Source organism: Eleutherodactylus coqui, chromosome 8 (assembly GCF_035609145.1).
Source record: "Eleutherodactylus coqui strain aEleCoq1 chromosome 8, aEleCoq1.hap1, whole genome shotgun sequence".
NCBI classification, from domain to species: Eukaryota; Metazoa; Chordata; class Amphibia; order Anura; family Eleutherodactylidae; genus Eleutherodactylus; species Eleutherodactylus coqui.
In genome coordinates this window covers 127,892,646-127,912,145 of record NC_089844.1, presented here as the reverse complement: position 1 = coordinate 127,912,145, position 19,500 = coordinate 127,892,646, and the positions used below count along the sequence as shown (strand labels likewise).

Here is a 19,500-nt window from a genome sequence, read left to right as displayed (position 1 = left end):
CTACCATCTTTGCATAACTCCTTATTCCCACCAGGTCTTGACTCCCCACTGTCCTTTGAGAATTGTAGAAGCAAAGGCCTATCCAAAATACACCACTTACTATCGTTAAATGGTATAATTACATTCCCTGCCCTTCAGGAGACATTTGGCCTGCCATCTTCTGAAATATTCCCCTATTTACAGCTCCAGAATGTCACATCCTCTCTTCTCAAAAACACAAACTCCACATTGAAACAACCCAAAGCAAAAGGCCTTATCTCACAAATATATTCGGGCCTTGTACATACCTCGTACCGTTCGCAGCTACCATATGTAGCAAAATGGGAGCGAGATATAGGCAGCATTCTAGACTATGAATGGTCCCAGATTTGGAGGTCAACCACTTCTAGTGCCCCAATACACTGATGTTAGGACCCTCATATAAAGTCCTATTACGCTGGTACTTAGTCCCTACAAGAATTGCCCACGCGGTTCCAGGCTGCTCTAAAGACTGTTTCCGGGGATGCCCCTCCCCAGCAGATATGTTCCACATATGGTGGTCCTGTCCTCGAGTCAAAAGGGTCTACTTCCTCATATATAGAGTAACTAATCATGACCTGCGTAAAAACCCATGGGAAGCCCTACTGAACAACGGATTACAAATGTATCTCCAAACTCGAGAAAGCTGATTTAATTCTTCTTCCTGGCCACAAAACAAACTATCGCTCGATCTTCTGGATTTCTCCGAGGTTTAACGCCGAATGAATTGGTATGTGACTAATGAGAAATTACCATCGATATTTTTCTAACAGATTTTCGACAGATTTCTAAATATTTGGACCCCATGAATAGATTACAAAGCCCGAAAGCTAACTGGGGATTCTGGGGATCCCCCCCCAAGGGGATTCCCCCCCCCCAAGGGGATTCCCACCCCTCCACCCCACCCCCCCTTGGGTTGCTACCCCATGAGAGAAGAACCCCTTCCCTACCCCACCCCAATACCTGCCTAATCTGGCTCTAACGGATTAGAATCATACTACTAGCACTAACCCAGCCAGCCTTGTACGCCTACATACATTATATTCCGATGTGATTTTTTTTTTTGCGCTCCCATAGTAAATAAGTCTTGACCAAGAATCGCCCAAACATGGGACATGCTGCGATTTTTCAGTGGTCTGAGGAAAAAAAAGATTCGAACACATTCAGGGATGGGATGCGATTGTTTACAGCGCTTTTGGTTAGTTTTTTTTTTATTATTGCAGGAAATACAATATGACTGCACCGCGCAACATAAAGAAGTAGAAAAGATATTTTGTAGGTTGTAAGTAGTAACTCTTGGTACAAGCCATCACAATTCTTGTTATGGTCAGCAGTGCTTATAACTATCGCAATATAATAAGTACAGGACAGCTCTCCAGTAATATTATATAATCAGGGGGTAGATTATACGGTTATAATTCTCCACGGATGACATCACGCCGCGATCAGCTCCCTCCCGTTGATCAGGCTCAGGATTATGACAATTCTCGCCGGCAGCGCTCATCCAATCATCAGCAACCCCGGATTTACTTCAGAACGTTCTATTCATTGACAGTACAGGGGGGGGATTAAGAATAAATCTCCTAAAGAATCCGCGCTGTAAACACTTTATTATTCAAAAATATCCCTATAATGATGAAATGGTCTGTTCCAGTGACGGCTTCTCCGCTTTCGGTTCTAACCATTCAGTTTCAGAGGGGTGTTTGGAATGGTACGATCTAGAAAGCTTCTAGTTGGTATACGCTTGGTTTCTGTGGACGCCCCCTCGGTAGATGGAGCAGTTGTAAGGTTCTTCCTGGTTGTGCCGATGTGTTATGGAAATATGTGAGGGGTGTCTGTGCGGCTGATCAGGTGAGTGTGCGGCACAGAGCGCAGCGGCGGGCACTTCCCCTCCGTGTGGTGGCTGTACCGGGCACACTGCGGCTGTCGGCGCGTCGCCATGACCCTGCGTCCAGTCACTGAGCTGCTGTATGTTCTGCTTACTGATGAACGTGCTGGGAGATGTAGTGCTCGGCTTTTATAGACCACCTGACTGTAGTAGAGCATGCTGGGACTTGTAGTTCTCTTGGATTATACACGCTTTGCCTTTTAAAAACCCAGAATAACTGCTGCTATTTGCAATCTAAGCATGCTGGGACTTGCAGTGCTTCTCTTTTATAGACCCAGTTAAATACCTGCAAACTGGATCTGCTGGGATTTGTGTTCCTCCCTTCCTACAGACCCCTTTGTGCAATGTGCAAGTAGTCAGGACTGATGCACTGGGGCCTCATTCACAGGGGTGGATGGAGTTTTGGTGTTTGCAAACTGCACTGTTATTACTGCGTGTATTTGGTGCGTATGCAGTTTTTTTAAAATGCGCATTCACTGTGTTTTTCATATGGCCAAAAAAAAAAAAACTATTGATGTCACTTTTTTTCCCCTATTGCTTCCTGAATATGTATGTAATGTGCAATTTCATGCATTTAATCATTTTTTTTATTATTGCTCCTTTTCATAGGTGATTTTTTTTTTTTTTTGACCGTGACCCAGACCAAAATAAGACATGCTGTTATTTATTGGTTACACATCTAATATACATGTATTAAAAAAACCCTGCATGTCTGAATCCACCGTTCACATCCATGCTGTCCGTATTCCATCCGTAGAAAATGCATCCATGTGAATAGGCTCTAATATCCCCATAGATTTGTCCGCGACTGACCTACCGATGAGCGATCTTCAGTATAGGTCAGCAGCAGTTGACGGACAGTGGACAGAGCCAGAAGCTGCATGCATGTTGCAGCAGCCCGGGACTGTCAATGCAGGCGCAGCTCCTACAGCAAACTCGGGCTGCTGCAATGTGTACAAGGCTGTTACTTGCCGGCTCCACACATGACAGTGGAAAGGGTAACGGTTGAGGTCCTAAGTGGCAGACCCCCGCCAAACAACTATTGATGACCTATCCTATGGAGGGCCCATTACTAGTCCAGTCCTGGACAACCCCTTTAAAGGGCTTTTACTATAATCGCAAGTTATCTCTTATCCACAGGATAGGGCATAACTTGCTGATCAGTGGGGGTCTCACTGCTGATGCTCATAAAGGTGGTCTATTGGACCCCTCTGCCTATCACTGCGGAGTCGCTTCGTCCCCTGCAGTGATGAACTCGGCGCTCCATTCATTTCAATAGGGCTGATGAAAATAGCCAAGTGGTGAGTGTTTTGGGTATCTCCAGCAGTATACTTGTGCAGCCAGCACTTCATTGCCCTCACCGTAGGGGGCGCAGTGAGCAGGTCAGGGGACACGCGATCACCGTTCTTGGGATTGGTGGGGATCTCGGCAGTGAGACTCCCCAACAATCAGCAAGGTAATTCCCTCTTCTGTGGATAGGCGATAACTTGTGATTATGGTCCATCCCCTCTAATACATAACGGTTATCAGAATGCCTCCCATCATGTATGCAAATAATGCAGTGTCCAGGGCCGGTTCCCATGTGATGGATAATTCCCGCTGTGCAGATCACCAGCAGGCACTATTTTGTTTTCAATCACAGTACTCCCGTTGCGTAAGTCCGCGGGCTTATCCCGCAGCGCTCGTGGGTTTGATCCCTTAAGAGTTGTCTCTACTCTTGTCTATAAACCGAGAACTGCCTTGAAGATTGGCGCTCTTTCCCTCAATGCTTCGGGGGCAAGGGCAGATTTAGGGGCCTTTTATATGAGCAAATGTGCTGCTCGTTACTGAGCGTTGTTTGACAATATCGCAATCTGATTGGCGCTTGTTATTGCAATTCCCATAAGGCAGATCCTTGCTAGTATGGGAATGGAAGATCGTTAATACGATACTTCGTGGACACGCAGTTTGCATTTATCAGTAGCATACGAAGCCGCTGCTGAGCAAGCATTGTTTATTTTTTGCCTGCATAAACAAGGCGTTTGGGCAACAATGAAACGCTTGCTGTTTTGTGCGGCCAATCACTAACATGTTTACACAGGCCGAAAATTGGGCAAAAGAATCTGCATATCTGTTCATCAGTCGTGTAAAAGGCGTCCCAAGGAGGAGAGATGAGAATACTCTTTACTATGTAAACTTATTTTCGGCTCCTAAATCGGTAGCATGAATACGCTCTGGCATGGAGGATAGGTTAACATGCCCCCCTCAACACTCTGGCTGCGACAGTCGCCCCTAAAACGGATGTTTTATTCCACAGCGTACCGTATGTAAATTAGGTTAGAACCGCGTGAAGGTCGGTCCATTACTGCTAAAGGTCCTGTGCTTGGTCTACCAGTGGCGTTAAGTCCCACTTCACACGGATGTATTTGTGCGTTGATTTCAATGGGTACGTTCACATGTGTGGACTTTGTGGGTGCATTTTGGTTGCACAAAAAAAGATAAAACAAGTTCTATTTCCCTGCAAATTTGTGCACCAGAGCTTCCCATAGAAGTCAATGGGGGGGGGGGGGCTGACATGAAGGATGGAGTCTATAGTGCCACCTAATCTGTGTCTATAGACTCCTGAGTTGTAAATTTAGTATTGCTTGGGATTGCACAATATTCCATGCATGTTTTCATTGCATAGTGACAGTCTTGTACCAAACTCCAAGGAAAGCTGTGATTGGCTGCAGCCCATTGGGGAGGAACAGAGAGATGGTGGATTGAACTAGTGATGGACTGGGGCACGCCGGCCGTCCCACCAAGTAGAGACTAGGAGGAAGTGGTGTTGCACACCTCCACTGGCTCGTCCTCAGCAACTGATGGTCCAACCTGGCCAACCTTCATGGTTGGCCAAGTCTATCTGAACCAGCCTAGTCTACCAGCTAGGAGCTAGCGGTGCCCCTGCACTACTCCCGGCTCTTCCCAAGCAACCATTGTTCCACCCTAAAGAGTTTGTACAAACCGGGGCCGTGTAACTTGTTTCCTCCTCCGAGATTAAACTTGTGGTCATCTTCTGGGATACCAACTCAGTGTCTGTGAAGTGCCTCAATCTAGAAACAAAATGGTCCTACTATCCCACCCCTGCCTTCTCCCTCATACTACTCCACCTCTAATTACCTTTACACCAATATTCCATAGAACTGCTCCCTAGTGTTCTCTGGGTCAACTCAATTTTGCAAGAAGAACTTTGACTAGGAGTCTCTCCACTGTTAAGCATTCTTCCTCGGGGCCACACGGTCTTCCTTATGGTTCCTTACGGGAGATTTGCTCGTTGATCACTCTTTAGGTTATTTCCTGCTCTATCTGCCATTTTTCAGCATCTCGGACACCGATATAAGCTGCCCCCTCGTAGATTCTCATGGTTTCATATCGGCACATCTTGTTTCTCAGCAGTCTCTTTTTCTTTCCGTCCGGCTCGGGGAAGCGTCTGTGGTTCACTTTTATTCCCTTGTGTCTTTCGTTTGAGGAACCAGATTTGTTTTCTGAATTATAAAGAAGAGTTTCATATGTTGTTACTGAGCCGTGCCTCGCTGTCCTTGCAGGATGGCCTTCGCCGCGCAGGAGAAGCACTATCCCCCGTCGCTGCTGAGTTTCTTCATCTATAACCCCAAATTTGGTCCCAGAGAAGGCGAGGTAAGTGTGGATTTATTTGGCTTCTATTTTAATCCAGATCAGAGAATCTTATCTGTTTTTGTTAAAGCTGGGTGACAACCAATATGGCCTCCTTTACCACTTCTACAGGGATTTCTGTATGCACCTGTGCACATAAAAAAGCATTCTGTAAAAACTCAGCGCACAAATGTGTTTGTTCATGTGAAGCCGGCTTTATGGCGAAGTTTACCTAAAAATTACAACTGATCCCTAAAGGTCCGAGGAGGGGGTCATTTTGATCAACTTATTGCCCTTCAAATAAGTAGAAATGGTCCAATGCAAACCCTTTTAAACCTTATCTAGTGTTCCCATTGGTGGACTGGAGACCCACTATTATACTCCCAGCTACCACAGCCCCTGATTGGCTTACAAAGAGAGCCCCATCCCTCTGTAAAGCACTTAGAGTACGTGTCGCAGAAGCCATTGAATGTAACATCTAAGGCCTAATGCACACCGGAGTATTTGCATTGCGGAATCCGGAGCCGCTTTTCCTTGTCCACAAGCAGAAACCAACTACGACTTTCCGCTCATGGATGGAAAATACACGCAGGCGGCTTACTTTGAAGTCAATGGAAGCCGTCCGATCCGCGGCCCTACCGCAGCTGACACCGCAGACGGGCCAAGGAATTAGCCTCCTCACCTAGCTACGGCGTGGCACATCCGCAGCACAGATCCGGGAAGGTACGCAGGGGTTCCTGGCCGGGCACAGGGGCGGATTCCGCTGCGGAACCCCGCATGCAAAATCAGACCTGGCCATATGCATTCAGCCTAAGGAGTTAAACAGCCGGCGTTGGGGATTCCGGGCATTAGAAGAGGACCCCTGGGGTCATTCGACACTTGAGGACCTGCTCCATCCAACACGACACCATTGCAGACTTCCCCATGACAACACTTTCTCCCCTGTGCTCCTGCAGCTCACTTTTGTCATGAAAACATTGTATTTGATCAATATTTTATGCACATTCATTTCCACTTCTTGGCTTGAATAATGACACTTGCAGGATGTTAACCATAATGTGGATGGGGATTATCGATTTCTTCTAATGAAGAACAGGTAAGGGAGTGTTACCATAAGCAGGGCCGTGTGCATGGACTCTGTAGGGTGGGATGAAGAGTCCCTATAGGATCCATGTTACGGACTAGTAGGCATTCCATGTGCCATCATGCGGTGAAAGAAATGTATAATATGATATTCAATGACTGCTTCTTGTCATGTGAGTCATTCCATGTCAAGTTGTCTAAAACAAGAAAAAGTCCCCACCTTCATATCTCAGATTTTGTGTATTACACGCCCATTGTATCAAAAGAAATTTCCCAAAGTTTTAGGTACCTACAGCTAATGGGTCCTAAGTTAGAGCCCCTGTTTGGGGGGTGGGTGCCTGCAAGTGTGCACACAACAGTGAACAAAATGGCATTTTCTTTGCAATTAATAAATTTGGAACTATGTGATCATAAAAGCTAAAAATTGGAGGTCCTTCACAACCTTTTTAGGCTAAGATTAATGGTACCTTCGTGAACTTTTCTGGTTCCAGAGCTAGCTTAAAATCTTTGCTCGATGGATGCCTCAAAATCTGTCAATATCCACGGAAGGAAATTTGGGCCACTGTAGCATCAACCCAAAAGGTGGTAAAAACCTGATATTTGAACCATGTATTATACTAGTGGTATTTGCTGTTCTGCTGAATTTCCAGCTCCTGAAGACTTACAGGCACTTCACAGCAATCCATCAAATATATCATTGCTTACAAAAATTATAAGAGTTACCACTTTTTAAGCTTGGCTATAAAAAAAAAAAAAAAGAAGGGGAAAAAAAAAAAACAGCTTAAAATTTTTTTCTTACTGAAAGATTTTTTTTTTCTCTATTAGATCAGTAAGTTTTTATCTTGCAATGCCACCTGTGGTTATAATTTCTGTCAAAGTATGGGCGAGTTTTATGCACGTGCAAAGCTTAATGGCATTCCAAATAACACTGCAGGTGGTAATATCCTGCTAACACCATTGCAAAATGAAACCGAAAGGCCCATTTACACACACAGATATCTTTCAAAAGATTGAAAGATCAGTGATCGTTTTGGATAAAGTACTAATGGGCACTAATTGCTATTAGTACTTTATTAGATTCATTTGCATGCAAATGAGCTTCTGGTAGCTGCTGCAGACCTCAGCAGGAGGTCTGAGCTCTGTAATTCGCTCCATTGTTCAGCCACGGGCTCCCCGTGGAGAATTCAGCACCATGGACAGCAGACACAGTGTGCGGTCCTGCTTATCAGTTGCTCTGCTGAGCAACGGTTTTCAAGCAGAACTGAAAAATGTTGCTCGGCCGAACAGTAAAGATGGCACATTTAGACACAACAATTATCGCTCAAAAGACGGCTTTTGAACAAAATTTTGAGCGATAATCGTTGTCTAAATGGGCCATTTCTGATTTAATGGAGGAAAAAATTCTCCTTCACGTAGTATCCTGGCCCGAATTTCCTTCTGTGGAGAATGACTGACTGATTTTTGGGGCACCCTTCGAGCAAAGGTTTCAAGTTAGCTTTGGAACCAGAAAAGTTCACAATGGTGCCATTAATCTTAGCATAAAAAGTTGTGCAGAACCTCCAATTTTTAGCTTTTAGGATCACAAAGTTCCAAATTTATTAATGGCTAAAATATGCCATTTTGTTCATTGTTTTGCGCACACTTGCAGACAAGCCCCTAAACAGGAAGGGAGGATTAACTCAGGAACCAATAGCTGTAGGAACCTAAAATTTTGAAAATTTTCTTTTGATACCATGGGCATGTAATACACAAATTTTCAACCAAATCTGAGATATGAAGATGGGGAGCATTAGACCACTTGATTGGGGAATCAGCCAACCCAGAGAACCAAACAACCAATCAGGTTGCTGGAATTGCTCAATAGTGCAGAAGTCTTGTGGGAAAAGTTCATATGCCACCTGGGCTCAGCACGATCCGAGGAGGAACGGTGCTGACAGCAAGGAGGAGGTAAGCATATGGCTGGGGAAGGGGGAAGTTAATATTGCTGCTGGGGGGTGAGGGTTAATATTGTTGTTGCTGGGAGAAGGTTAATAATGCTGATTGCTGCCGGGGCTGAGGGAGTTAATATTGCTGGTGTGTTGGGGGGGGGGGGGGGGTTAAATTGTTGCTGGCAGGGGGTTAATAATTGCTGCGGGGGTCGGGTGGGGTGGTAATATTGCTGGTGGGGGTTAATATTGCTGCTGGATGGGGGTTAATATTGTTGCTGGCAGGGGGTTAATATTGCTGCCGGGTTGGGAAGGGGAGGAGGGGGGGGGGGTGTTAATATTGCTGCCGGGTGGGTGGGGGTTAATACTGTTGCTGGGAGGGGGTTAATATTGGTGCAGGGGGGAGGGGTTATGCTGGTGGGGGTTAATGTTGCTGTGTGGGGGGGTTAATATTGTTGCTGGGAGTGGGTAATATTGCTGCTGGGAGGGGGTAATATTACTGTAGGGGTCGCTATTACTACTGGGGCCACTGTGGGGATCGCTATTACTAACTGGTCTACTGTGGGGGTCAATATTTTTACTAGAGCAACTATGAGAGTCACTATTATTACTGCGACCACTATAGGGGTCACTATTTTTTACTGAGGCCACTATCAGAGTCACTATTACTACTGCGACCACTATGGGGGTCACTATTAGGGTTCGTTCACACGGGCGTAATTGCATTTCGGTCGCACAAATACGCTATGTATTTGCGCAATCGAAAATCGCTTATGCCTGCGTATTTGGGCACGCAGAAAAGAACGCAGATGGGCCCCTGAGATGGTGTGCAAATATGCAGTGAATACATAGGCTTCCTGCGCATTCACCACGTATTTGCGCGGCCCATTCACTTCAATGGCCTATCGGGGTGCGTAGTTTGAAACAATATAGGTCATGCTGTGTGAGAATATACATCATGTGAATGAAATCATTGACATCAATGGCTTCTGTTCTCTGCATATTATGTACGCAAATACGCTGGTGTGAACGAGCCCTTACTGTACTGTCTTACAATCGGCCCTTTGAAGTTCACCAAAAACCTGATGTGGCCCCCGGTGAAAATGAGTTTGACACCCCTGCATTAGAGAAAACCCTGGTGTGCCTCCACATAAAACTGGTGGTACAGAAAGGGCTCGTAGAAGTCTAAGGGAGATGTATTCTGGGTACTTTTAGGATGATTCCTAGTATAGTGATCGGTGGTTCACTCTCATTAGTACTGATGAATATTTGGAGTTGATGGTATCTTACTCACGTGTGAAAAGAGAAGATTGGACTTGTACACAGATAAAATTTGTTGCCTTATATACTATAAATAGGGTGATTCTATCGCTAGGGAACCCAAACGTTCCTCAGTAAGTCTTCTGTTTTCGTCTGGCTTCCTATAAACATTGATCTTTATTGACTGTATATGTTGTGTGGCAAGGTCTGCCTATAGCAGAGGTGTCCAACCTTTTGGCATCCATTGGCCACACAAAGAGTTGTCTTGGGCCACACACACTAACTACACAAACACTACCGATGCAAAGAACCCTCATTGTCCTCGCTGTGCTCCTAACACCCTCCATTATCCTCCAACTAACCCTGACCGATAGGCCATATGGACTCCAGACTGGAGTCAGTGCCTGGTTCTGCAAGCAAGCCTGGGCACAGAAACCTGTCCAGGCTCCGATACAATTTGTGGCCCTGGATCCATTTCTGACAGTAGGAGAGAGGCACACAGTGCTGGATGGCCACCGTTTCTCGTCTTCACATTGATACTGGATAGAAGCGGTCAGGACTCAGGAGGACAGAAAGGAGAATCGTTGCCGCCCCCTGGACCCGGAGTGAATCGGACAGTCACTGAGCTGTGAGGGCCACCCACTGCCACATCTGTATGAGCCTGTGTGGGAGGCAAAGCTTACAGCCCGCTGCTGCCACGTATTGCCTATGGCCTCGCCTCCTCCAGATTCAGCCTGCCAAACCACCCTCCCATTTGGGCCGCATTTGTAGCCACCCTGGGCTGCGAGTTGTACACCCCTGGCCTAGAGCATATGCTGAAAAATGGCCCCTGTAGCATTCAACCACTTTGGTCTGCAGATTGGGGAAGGCGTCTGCTAACGTGATATCTGTAATGGCGGCAGTCTCCTGCCGTATGCCCAACGGAGTCCATCGTTGTGGCACTCTGAGTTCCCGTTTGACTGTTGCGTATCGACGTCCCGGATACAGTCCCCTTCACTGAATGGTGTGATGGTTCAATAGACCTAACGGGAGGAGATTTGTCAAAATGTCTAAAACAAAGTCTTGGTTGCCCATAGCAACCAATCACAGCACAGCTTCCATTCCTCATAGTGCTCTGGAAAAATGAAAGCCACTCTGTGATTGGTTGCTACAGGCAACAAAGACATTTTTCATTAATCTCCTTTTTAGTTTTTACCTGGACAAAGAATATAAAGTTACCAATTAGCGTTTGGGTTTCTTAGCGAGAGAATCGCCCTGTATACAATATTATTTGAGTAAGGCTAGTTCCACATGGGCGATCGCAATTTTGGCAGTAGAAAATCGTGGCAAAATTGTGTCTTGGTTCCCGCAATTTTTGGGCGTTCGCAATGTTTTTATTCTTTAAAAGAAAAGAATTACGGACGCCCGCGATATAATTGCTTGAGGAAAAATGCGCAAATCTTATATATATTTTTTTTTTAATCACAAAAGTCAATAGACTTTCTAATGTTAAAATTTGCCATAAAAAGGAGGCTCCATAGGGAAATATGGGAGATTAAAAAAAAAAACAAAAAAAAAAACGCACATCGCAGAAAGATGGAGCATGCTGCGATTAAAAATTTCTTTTTTTTGTTCTCAACATCGCATCAGTGAAAACATCGCAGATGGGAAGGAAACCATTGTAAATCATTGGTTTCATAAGCTGCTTTTTTACTGACTCTCGCATCAGGTGAAAATCGCGTGATTTTTCTCACTCATTGAAAACCACCCTTAGGGCTTATTCACATGAGCGTATATCAGCCGGCGTTTTCACAGCCAGCCGATATATACTACCATCTGATGCACGGGCTCGGCTTATATGCTGTCGAGCTGGTGAGACAGCTTAGCTCTGCTCTCTCCCCTCTCCCCGGAAGGGGCGGAGCTGAGCTCCCGCCCATTGTCCACACCCAGCAATGGGAAGGGGCGGAGCTGAGCTCCACCCCCTCCCATTGCTAAACAACCTGCCACCTCCCTTCTCCAGCCGCTGTCATTAAGGAGTCAATGGCAGTGGCAGTAGTCGGACCAGGAAGATAGTTCCAGGACTACGAATCCAGTGCATCGGATGTAAGCGCGTATCGGCCGGCCATGAAAATGGTGGCTGATATACGCTCGTGTGAATAAGCTCTTAAGGTGTATTCACACAGACAAGTTTCACGCACGCGGTCCATCTTATAGCAATATGGATGGAACTTGCGCTTGATAATGGCACATTGAATTTAATGTGTTCATTCACATGAGCCATTTTAATTTTTTTTCTTTTCCACTCACAGTGAGCGAGATTAAAAAGTCGCCACATGTCCTGTTTTTGGGTGATTCCTTACAAGGAAGGACCCATTATCCCCTATGGCAGTGGGGGTGAACCTATGGCACGTGTGCCAGAGGCGGCACGCAGAGCCCTCCCTGCTGGCACTCATCGCCGTCGGCCGCTCATCACGTTAGTGTATACCAGCAGGGGCCGCGGCTCCCCTGCCAGCATTCACTCAGCAGCGCTGCTAGCAGCACTAATCCCGGTACACACTGTGATGTCAGTGTACAGCCGGGATCCTCCTCCCCCCCTCCGCTGACGTCTCCTACTTGGTTCCACGAGAGCAGAGGGAGGAGGCGTCCGACAGCACACTGACCTCACAGTGTGCACCCAGGATCAGCGCTGCTAGCAGTGCCGAGCAAAGGAGGGGGGTGAGTATATGGGTCTCTGGGGGCACTATGACTACTGGGGGCCGCTGTGGGATGTCGCTATGACTACTGGGGGCCGCTGTGGGATGTCGCTATGACTACTGGGGGCCGCTGTGGGATGTCGCTATAGCCTCCGAAGTCACTCTGGGGGGATCACTATAACCGCTGAAGTCGCTCTGGGGGGTGAGGGGTGCTCTATTACCACTGGGGCTGCTCGGGGTGGGGGGTGGGGGTGTCACCATTACCGCTGGGGCTGCTCTGGGGGGGGGTGTCACCATTACCGCTGGGGCTGCTCTGGGGGGGGGGTGTCACCATTACCGCTGGGGCTGCTCTGGGAAGGGGGGTGTCACTATTACCACTGGGGCCGCTCTGGGAAGGGGGGTGTCACTATCACTGCTGGAATAGGTTTACACAAGGCAGAAATGCTGTAGAATGTCCTCAGTGGAAATTTCCGTGGCACATTCCACAGAATTTCTGCATCCAAAAGCAGTCAAAATCTGCACCGGGTCTTTTTTTAAACAGCCTTGTCCTTTTAAGAACGACGGAGGTAAAAATCATACGTGGTGATAAGCCCCGCCCCCTGACGTGTTGACACTTTGCAATAAATAAGTGGGTTTTGGGTTGCAGTTTGGGCACTCCGTCTCTAAAAGGTTCGTCTTCACTGCCCTATGGGATCTATTAAAAAATAAGAAAGAAATGACATTGGACTTGCATGCCCTGCGATTTGCATGAGTGCGATGTGATTTTTCCTTATATTGAAAGCACTAGTGATCTTTTCACGTACGTGAAGACTAAGTCCGTGGATGCAAGGTGATGCGTTGTTGAAGAAAAACCGCATTGTGCACACAAACCGAATGCCACTTTTACAGGCGTGATATTGAACTGATATCGCGCTCCCCGTGTGATTGTACCCTACGGGGAATTGCTTTTGGTTGGACTTTGACTGGATTTCTGACAGATCTTAGTAAACATTCAGATACAAAGGAACGCTTGTGTATGAGAAGGATGAAACCTTGTGAGTCGGATAACATAATCAGCCCTCAGCCAGCCAGGAAGTCTGCTAATCTGATTTTACTCATTACTGCTACGTTGCACTAATTTCATGATTAGGTTATACAGAGTGGGCCACGGAAAAGTAGCCCGGCACCACACTATTATGAAAACTGTCCGAAAGAAAATCTGTCTTTGTTGCCCATAGCAACCAATCACAACCCAAACTTCACTTCTCATATTCCTGTGGTAAATGAAAGCTGTGCTGTGATTGGTTGCTTCGGGCAACAAAGACAGATTCTCCTTTAGACGGCTTTCCTAAGAGTGTGGGCCGGCTAATTCTCCATGGCCCATCTTCTATTTTGACACTTGGTTTCTATGATGGAACTCTTGCTGAAGGATCCTTTCACTTTCCAACTGTTGTGTGCGGTTGGTTTAAAAAAAATAAAAAAAATAAAAAAATGTGAAAAATAAATAACTTTAGAAATAGCCCTGATTTAAAATATTCTACCATTTCCTATCTACAGCTCCTATGCAGACCTATGGTAACAGACTACAAGCAAACTTTCTGTAGTCGGGTCTTGCGCTCTTCTGTCTGTCCCATACTTCATATCAACCCTTTCCAATCCACTGTCTGACCTCTGAAGACATTATGATTTAAGGCTGTACAGCTCCGATGTTGGAAGACGCCCGTCGGGGTTCTCTTACTGTATACTGCCAGCCTCTCTGCGGTCAGAGCCTATCCAACGTGTCACCTCATGCAGTACTGGCTTTAGCCAGCATATAGCGCAGTTGTATAACAGCAGAAAGAGTAAGCCCCCCTAGGAAAACCAGGATACAAATTGGATTGGAAAGGGTTAAGTACATTCATTAGGTTAATACAAAGTAGAGAAGATTGGAGGTTGTATGACTGGAGGATTAGGCTATAAAGAGTTTGTCTCCAGTCTGTTACCATAGAGACACAAGTTTGCATTGAAACTATAGATACAAAGCGGTAGAATATTTAGGTTAGCGATTAGAGTTGAGCGGACATACTCTGCTGAGCTTGATGCTCGTTCGAGTATTAGCGTACTCGGTGCTCGTTACTCGAACGAGCATCACACCGTGTTCGACCCCCGTCCCCCCCCCCCCCCCCCCCCCCCCCCGCCCCAGTTTTTGGCTACTCCCTGCTGTGATGGGCCTGTTTTCGCCTCTTCCCGCCGCGACGCAGCGTGTGCGTCAATGGCAAATTTTTTGAGAGGGGGAGGGAGGGAGAGTCAATGGGGTTGGTTACTCGAGTAGAGCTCTCAAATTTTACGAAAACCTCGACTCGAATAACGCAGACCCGAGCATTTGGGTGCTCGCTCATCTCATTAGTGATTGATAGGCGACTTGACTGAGAAAAGCCAACCGGTTTATGATTTTTGCCAGTCATAGGTAAATTTTGGCTGTGGTTTGTTTTGTTGTTTTTTATTCCTTATGGCCATTTTAACCTTTTTTGTTTTTCTATTTTCTGATGCAGGAAGAAAAAAAGATTCTTTTTTACCATCCTAACGAAATTGAGAAAAATGAAAAAATTAAAAATGTCGGCTTATGTGAAGCGATAGTGCAGTTTACCAGGCAAGAGAGCAGATTTATTACTCTTCATAATCTACACTTTATGGGTATGTTTAGAGGCGGCCATGGTGGCCAAAGATTGTCGGGCAATCTATATCATACTTGTGATATCCATGGGCATCTCTACACTTTTTTTTTTTTTTTTTCCGTTGGCTTTCATAGATATGTGGACTGACATTCTGGTAATTTTATTATATTTTTCACTGAAATTTTTTTATTTTTTATTTTTTTTATTTCTTATGTTGCTTTCTTTATAGGACTTTTAGCCCAACAAAACCAGCACAGTCATTACACACACAGAAGAACAGACAATTCTTTCACGAGCCTGAAGAAGGTTTTTGGATGGTGATGGTAGGACCAACTTTTTTTTTTTTCTTTTTTAATTAACCTTTTTCATACTGGTATAGCATATGAGACTCCACTTTCATTAGAGTTAATAGTGCATTAGAATTAAAGTTGTCGGCAAATTAAAATAAACAAAAAAACAATCCAGGTTTTTGTCACGTTAAGAATTCTGACCTAGATGAAGTCTTTTAGGGTGATAAAATAAAAATACCAAAACTAAAATAATGTGGTTACATAAGTCTGAACATCCCCTTATATTTGGGGATGCAGTTGTGTTCAGAATTAGCCAATCACATGTAAACGCCTGTTAAATAGTCAGTACTCCGCTGCCATGATTTACAGGGATTCTGATTTCCCCCATATAAAGTCCAGTTCTTCTAGGAGGATTTTCCTGGCATTTTTCAACAAAAGTCACACTTCATACAGCGCTTACAGCACATCAAAGGGATCTGATTGTTGGAAGATATCAGTCAGGAGAAGGGGACCAAAAAATGTCCAAGGCATTACATATACCATGAAGCACAATGAGGACGGTCATCAAGAAGTGGATTAAATGTGGCACAACAGTGACCTAGTCATCAAGAACTGGACGTCCCTCAGAAATTGGTGAAAAGACCAGAAGAAAATTGGTTCAGGAGGCTGGCAAGAGGCCTACAGCAACAGTAAAGGAGCTGCAGGAGTTTCTGGCAAGTACTGGTTGTGTAGTGCATGTGACAACCATCTCCCGGATTCTTAATATGTCTTGGCTGTGGGGGAGGGGGGCAAGACGGAAGCCTTTTCTAACAAAGAAAAACATCCAAGCCCGGCTAGGTTTTACCAAAACCTACATCAAATCTGTGGGAGAACGTGTTATGGCCTGATGAGACCAAGGCTGAACTTTTGGCCAGAATTCCAAAAGGTATGTTTGGCACAAAGCCCAACACTGCGCATCCCCAAAAGACCACCGAACCTACAGTGAAGATGGTGGAGGCAGCATTATGCTCTAGGGCTGTTTTTATGTTGTTGGAACCTGGAGCTTTAGTCAAGGTGGAGGGAATTATGAACCATTCCAAATATCAGTCCATTCTGGTACAAAACCTTCAGGATTCTGCTAAAAAGCTGAAGATGAAGAGAAATTTCACCTTTCAGCACAACAACAACCAAAAGCAGACCTGCAAATAAACAAAAGAATGACTTGGCCTGAAGAAGACCAAAGTTTTGGAATGACCCAGCCAGAGCCCAGACCTGAACCCATTCAAGATCTGAATATTCCCTCACTCTGACTGATTTGGAACTTTTGCAAAGAAAAGTGGGAATATATCTCCTGGGAAGACTCTAAGATCACCCCCTTGTTCCTTCCCAGTTGCACAGCACATGACTGCTGACATCGCTGCACTTCATGATGTCCCGCTGTGAATTTATGCCGCTACTCAGCCTGATACTTGACTGTGAGATTAATGGAGCCGCCTTATTTAGTGTTTCCAGTTCTCTGACCATCTTCTGCATTATTTCTATGCAGAACACTTGTGTTTTACGTATGTAAGAAATGATCAGAACTCTCTCTCCTTTCCACATGATGGGGGGACAAATGCCTGATTGCCTGGTGTCTAACCGCTGGGACCCCAGCTCCACATATGACCACCGCTCCATTCACTTCTATGAGCCAGTAAGAGATCGATTCAATTGGCCATCTTTGTTCATGCCATAGCACTGTGGGCCAGAATTCCTGTAACAGTGGTCAAAAGTCCAAAAAATCAAGTTACATAAATGGCGCTCCTAACTGTGTGTTAATAACGATGAGGGAACAGTCTGTTCTGATGGGTAGAGTCAGTTTTTTTCCGATCACCACTCGTCTGATGCAATCGTTTCAAGTCGCATCTTGTTCTTATATTTCTGATTGTGAATTTGCTGTTTTTATTCTTCGTTTTGCACGATCTCTGTGTAATACGGTTATTTATGTTTTATATAAGAAGTGATTACTGAAAATAGTTAATTAAGGGATGGATTTTAGAATTCTGTTTATTAGTTTGGTTTTAAAATTATCCGTTTTTAAAAAATAGGGGGTAAGTGGACCTAAAAATAAGAGCCCTTTCAATATGGGTACTTGTTTTTCCACTAGACCTACAAAATTAGTATGGAAGGTCCGGCGTTAAATTATTTATTAACCCCTTAGTGACCACCCTATAGTGTTTTTACGTCCTGCAGGACGTGTATGGAGGGAGGTAGAGCCGCTATCTCCCTCCATACAGCGCGGGCGTCAGCTGTTTATTACACGAACGCGGCTATTAACCCTTAAAAAACCCCGAACGCTGTTTGGGGGTCCCGCACAACCCCGCGCCCCCCCCCCCCCCCCCCCCCCCCCCCCCCCCCGCGCGGTGAGATCGGGGGAGCCGTGCAGGTGTCATGGCAGCCGGGGGCCTAATGAATGGCCCCAGGGCTGCCTTAGCAGACTGCCTATCAAGCTATCCACACAGGGTGGCTTGATAGACTGCCTGTAAAAAAGCAGTATGACGTAATGCTATAGCATTACGTCATACTGCAGGAGCGATCAAAGCATCGCATGTTAAAGTCCCCCAGGGGGACTTCAAAGTAAAGTTAAGAAAAAGATCAATAAAGTTTTTAAATTGTAAAAAAAAAAAAAAGTTATAAAAGTTTAAATCACCCTCCTTTTGCCATATCAATTACTAAAAAATCTAAATCATAAAATAAAAATATGTATTTGGTATCGCCGCATCCGTAAAAGTCCGATCTATCAAAGTAGTGCATTATTTTTCCTGCACGGTGAACGTCGTCCGAAAAAAAAAAATAAAGAATGCCAGAAATACACTTTTTTAGTTACCCTGTCTTCCAGAAAAAATGCAATAAAAAGCGATCAAAAAGTTGTATGTATTCCAAATTGATACTATCGTAAACTACAGGACATCCCGCAAAAATTGAGCCCTTGCACAACTACGTCGACAGAAAAATAAAGTTATTGCGCGCACAAAATGATCGCAGAAAATAATTGAAAAAAATTAAATATCTTTAAAAAAAAATACAAGTACTAGAGCAAAAAAAAAAAAAAACTATATAAGTTTGGTATCATAGTAATCGTACTGACCCATAGAATAAAAATATCAGGTCATTTTTGTTGCAGTTTGTGCGCCGTAGAAACAGGATGCACCGAAAGATGGTGGAATGTCGGGTTTTTTTTCTATTTCTCTCCGCTAAGAATTTTTAAAAAGTTTTTCAGTAAATTATATGGTACAATAAATAGTGCCATTGAAAAATACAACTTGTCCCGCAAAAAACAAGCCCACATACAGCGACGTCGATGGATAAATAAAGGAGCTACGATTTTTTAAAAAGGCGTAGGAAAAAGCAAAAAAGCCTGGTCACTAAGGGGTTAAAATGACCATTCATATGTATAGAAAATGATACGGTCATTTATTTTTGCTGATGCTTGCATAATACCGAGTTATAGTATACTTTCTCCGATAATGACGAGCGGTCAAATGTACCAAATGCGTATTTGTCTACGCCGAGCAGTACTGAACATTGGGCATTGTATAATTTTTTTGTAATATATTTCCGTAAGATTCTAACATAACAACTGGATCTGTAAGATTATTTAGTTAATAAGGCAATAACGCTCCCAAATCCATTAAAATCTATATTTTATTATTAGATTATCGTAACAAACTAATCGGATTCTTATTCGGCATACCCGAATTGGTAAAACTACCAATTTTCACCATTAAATTCGTAAATTTCACTTTTTTGTCCAACTTTTAAGGTATGCTGGCCCACTGTGCATAGAAGTGAATGGAGTGATGCCACGCATGCACCACTGCTTCATCCACATGGGACATCTTTGGGTCTAACCACTCTGGCCCACAGCATTCTCTGTCATGTTGATGGGGGATAACTGGCTTTGGTGGTCAAACCCCTTTTAAGGACATAAAATGTCTTGTAAATGCACTTATTTGTTTTCTGTTGTAAGAGTCATCACTTCAACTGTTCTTATTTAGGTGGTAAAAAATCCAGTCGTAGAGAAGCAAAAAGAGGGTAAAGCCATATTGGAATATCAAGAAGATGAGTTACTGGTAGGTGCGG

The 19,500-nt window shown here is 44.7% G+C and overlaps 1 protein-coding gene across 2 annotated transcripts in view; it reads left to right on the top strand.

Moving 5' to 3' along the window:
* Positions 1-1,725: 1,725 nt before the first annotated feature.
* CCZ1 (CCZ1 homolog, vacuolar protein trafficking and biogenesis associated) overlaps positions 1,726-19,500 on the top strand; it is a 56,198-nt gene continuing 38,423 nt past the window's right edge. Inside the window, exons 1-5 of one of the 2 annotated variants that reach the window (XM_066576386.1) lie at positions 1,726-1,869; positions 5,470-5,560; positions 14,987-15,084; positions 15,339-15,432; positions 19,416-19,490. In XM_066576386.1, coding sequence (XP_066432483.1) covers positions 5,471-5,560; positions 14,987-15,084; positions 15,339-15,432; positions 19,416-19,490 — 357 coding nt within the window. In that variant the 5' untranslated portion in view covers positions 1,726-1,869; position 5,470. Of the gene's footprint in view, positions 1,987-5,469; positions 5,561-14,986; positions 15,085-15,338; positions 15,433-19,415; positions 19,491-19,500 lie in introns of both variants that reach the window. The other variant, XM_066576385.1, reaches the window with a different exon arrangement.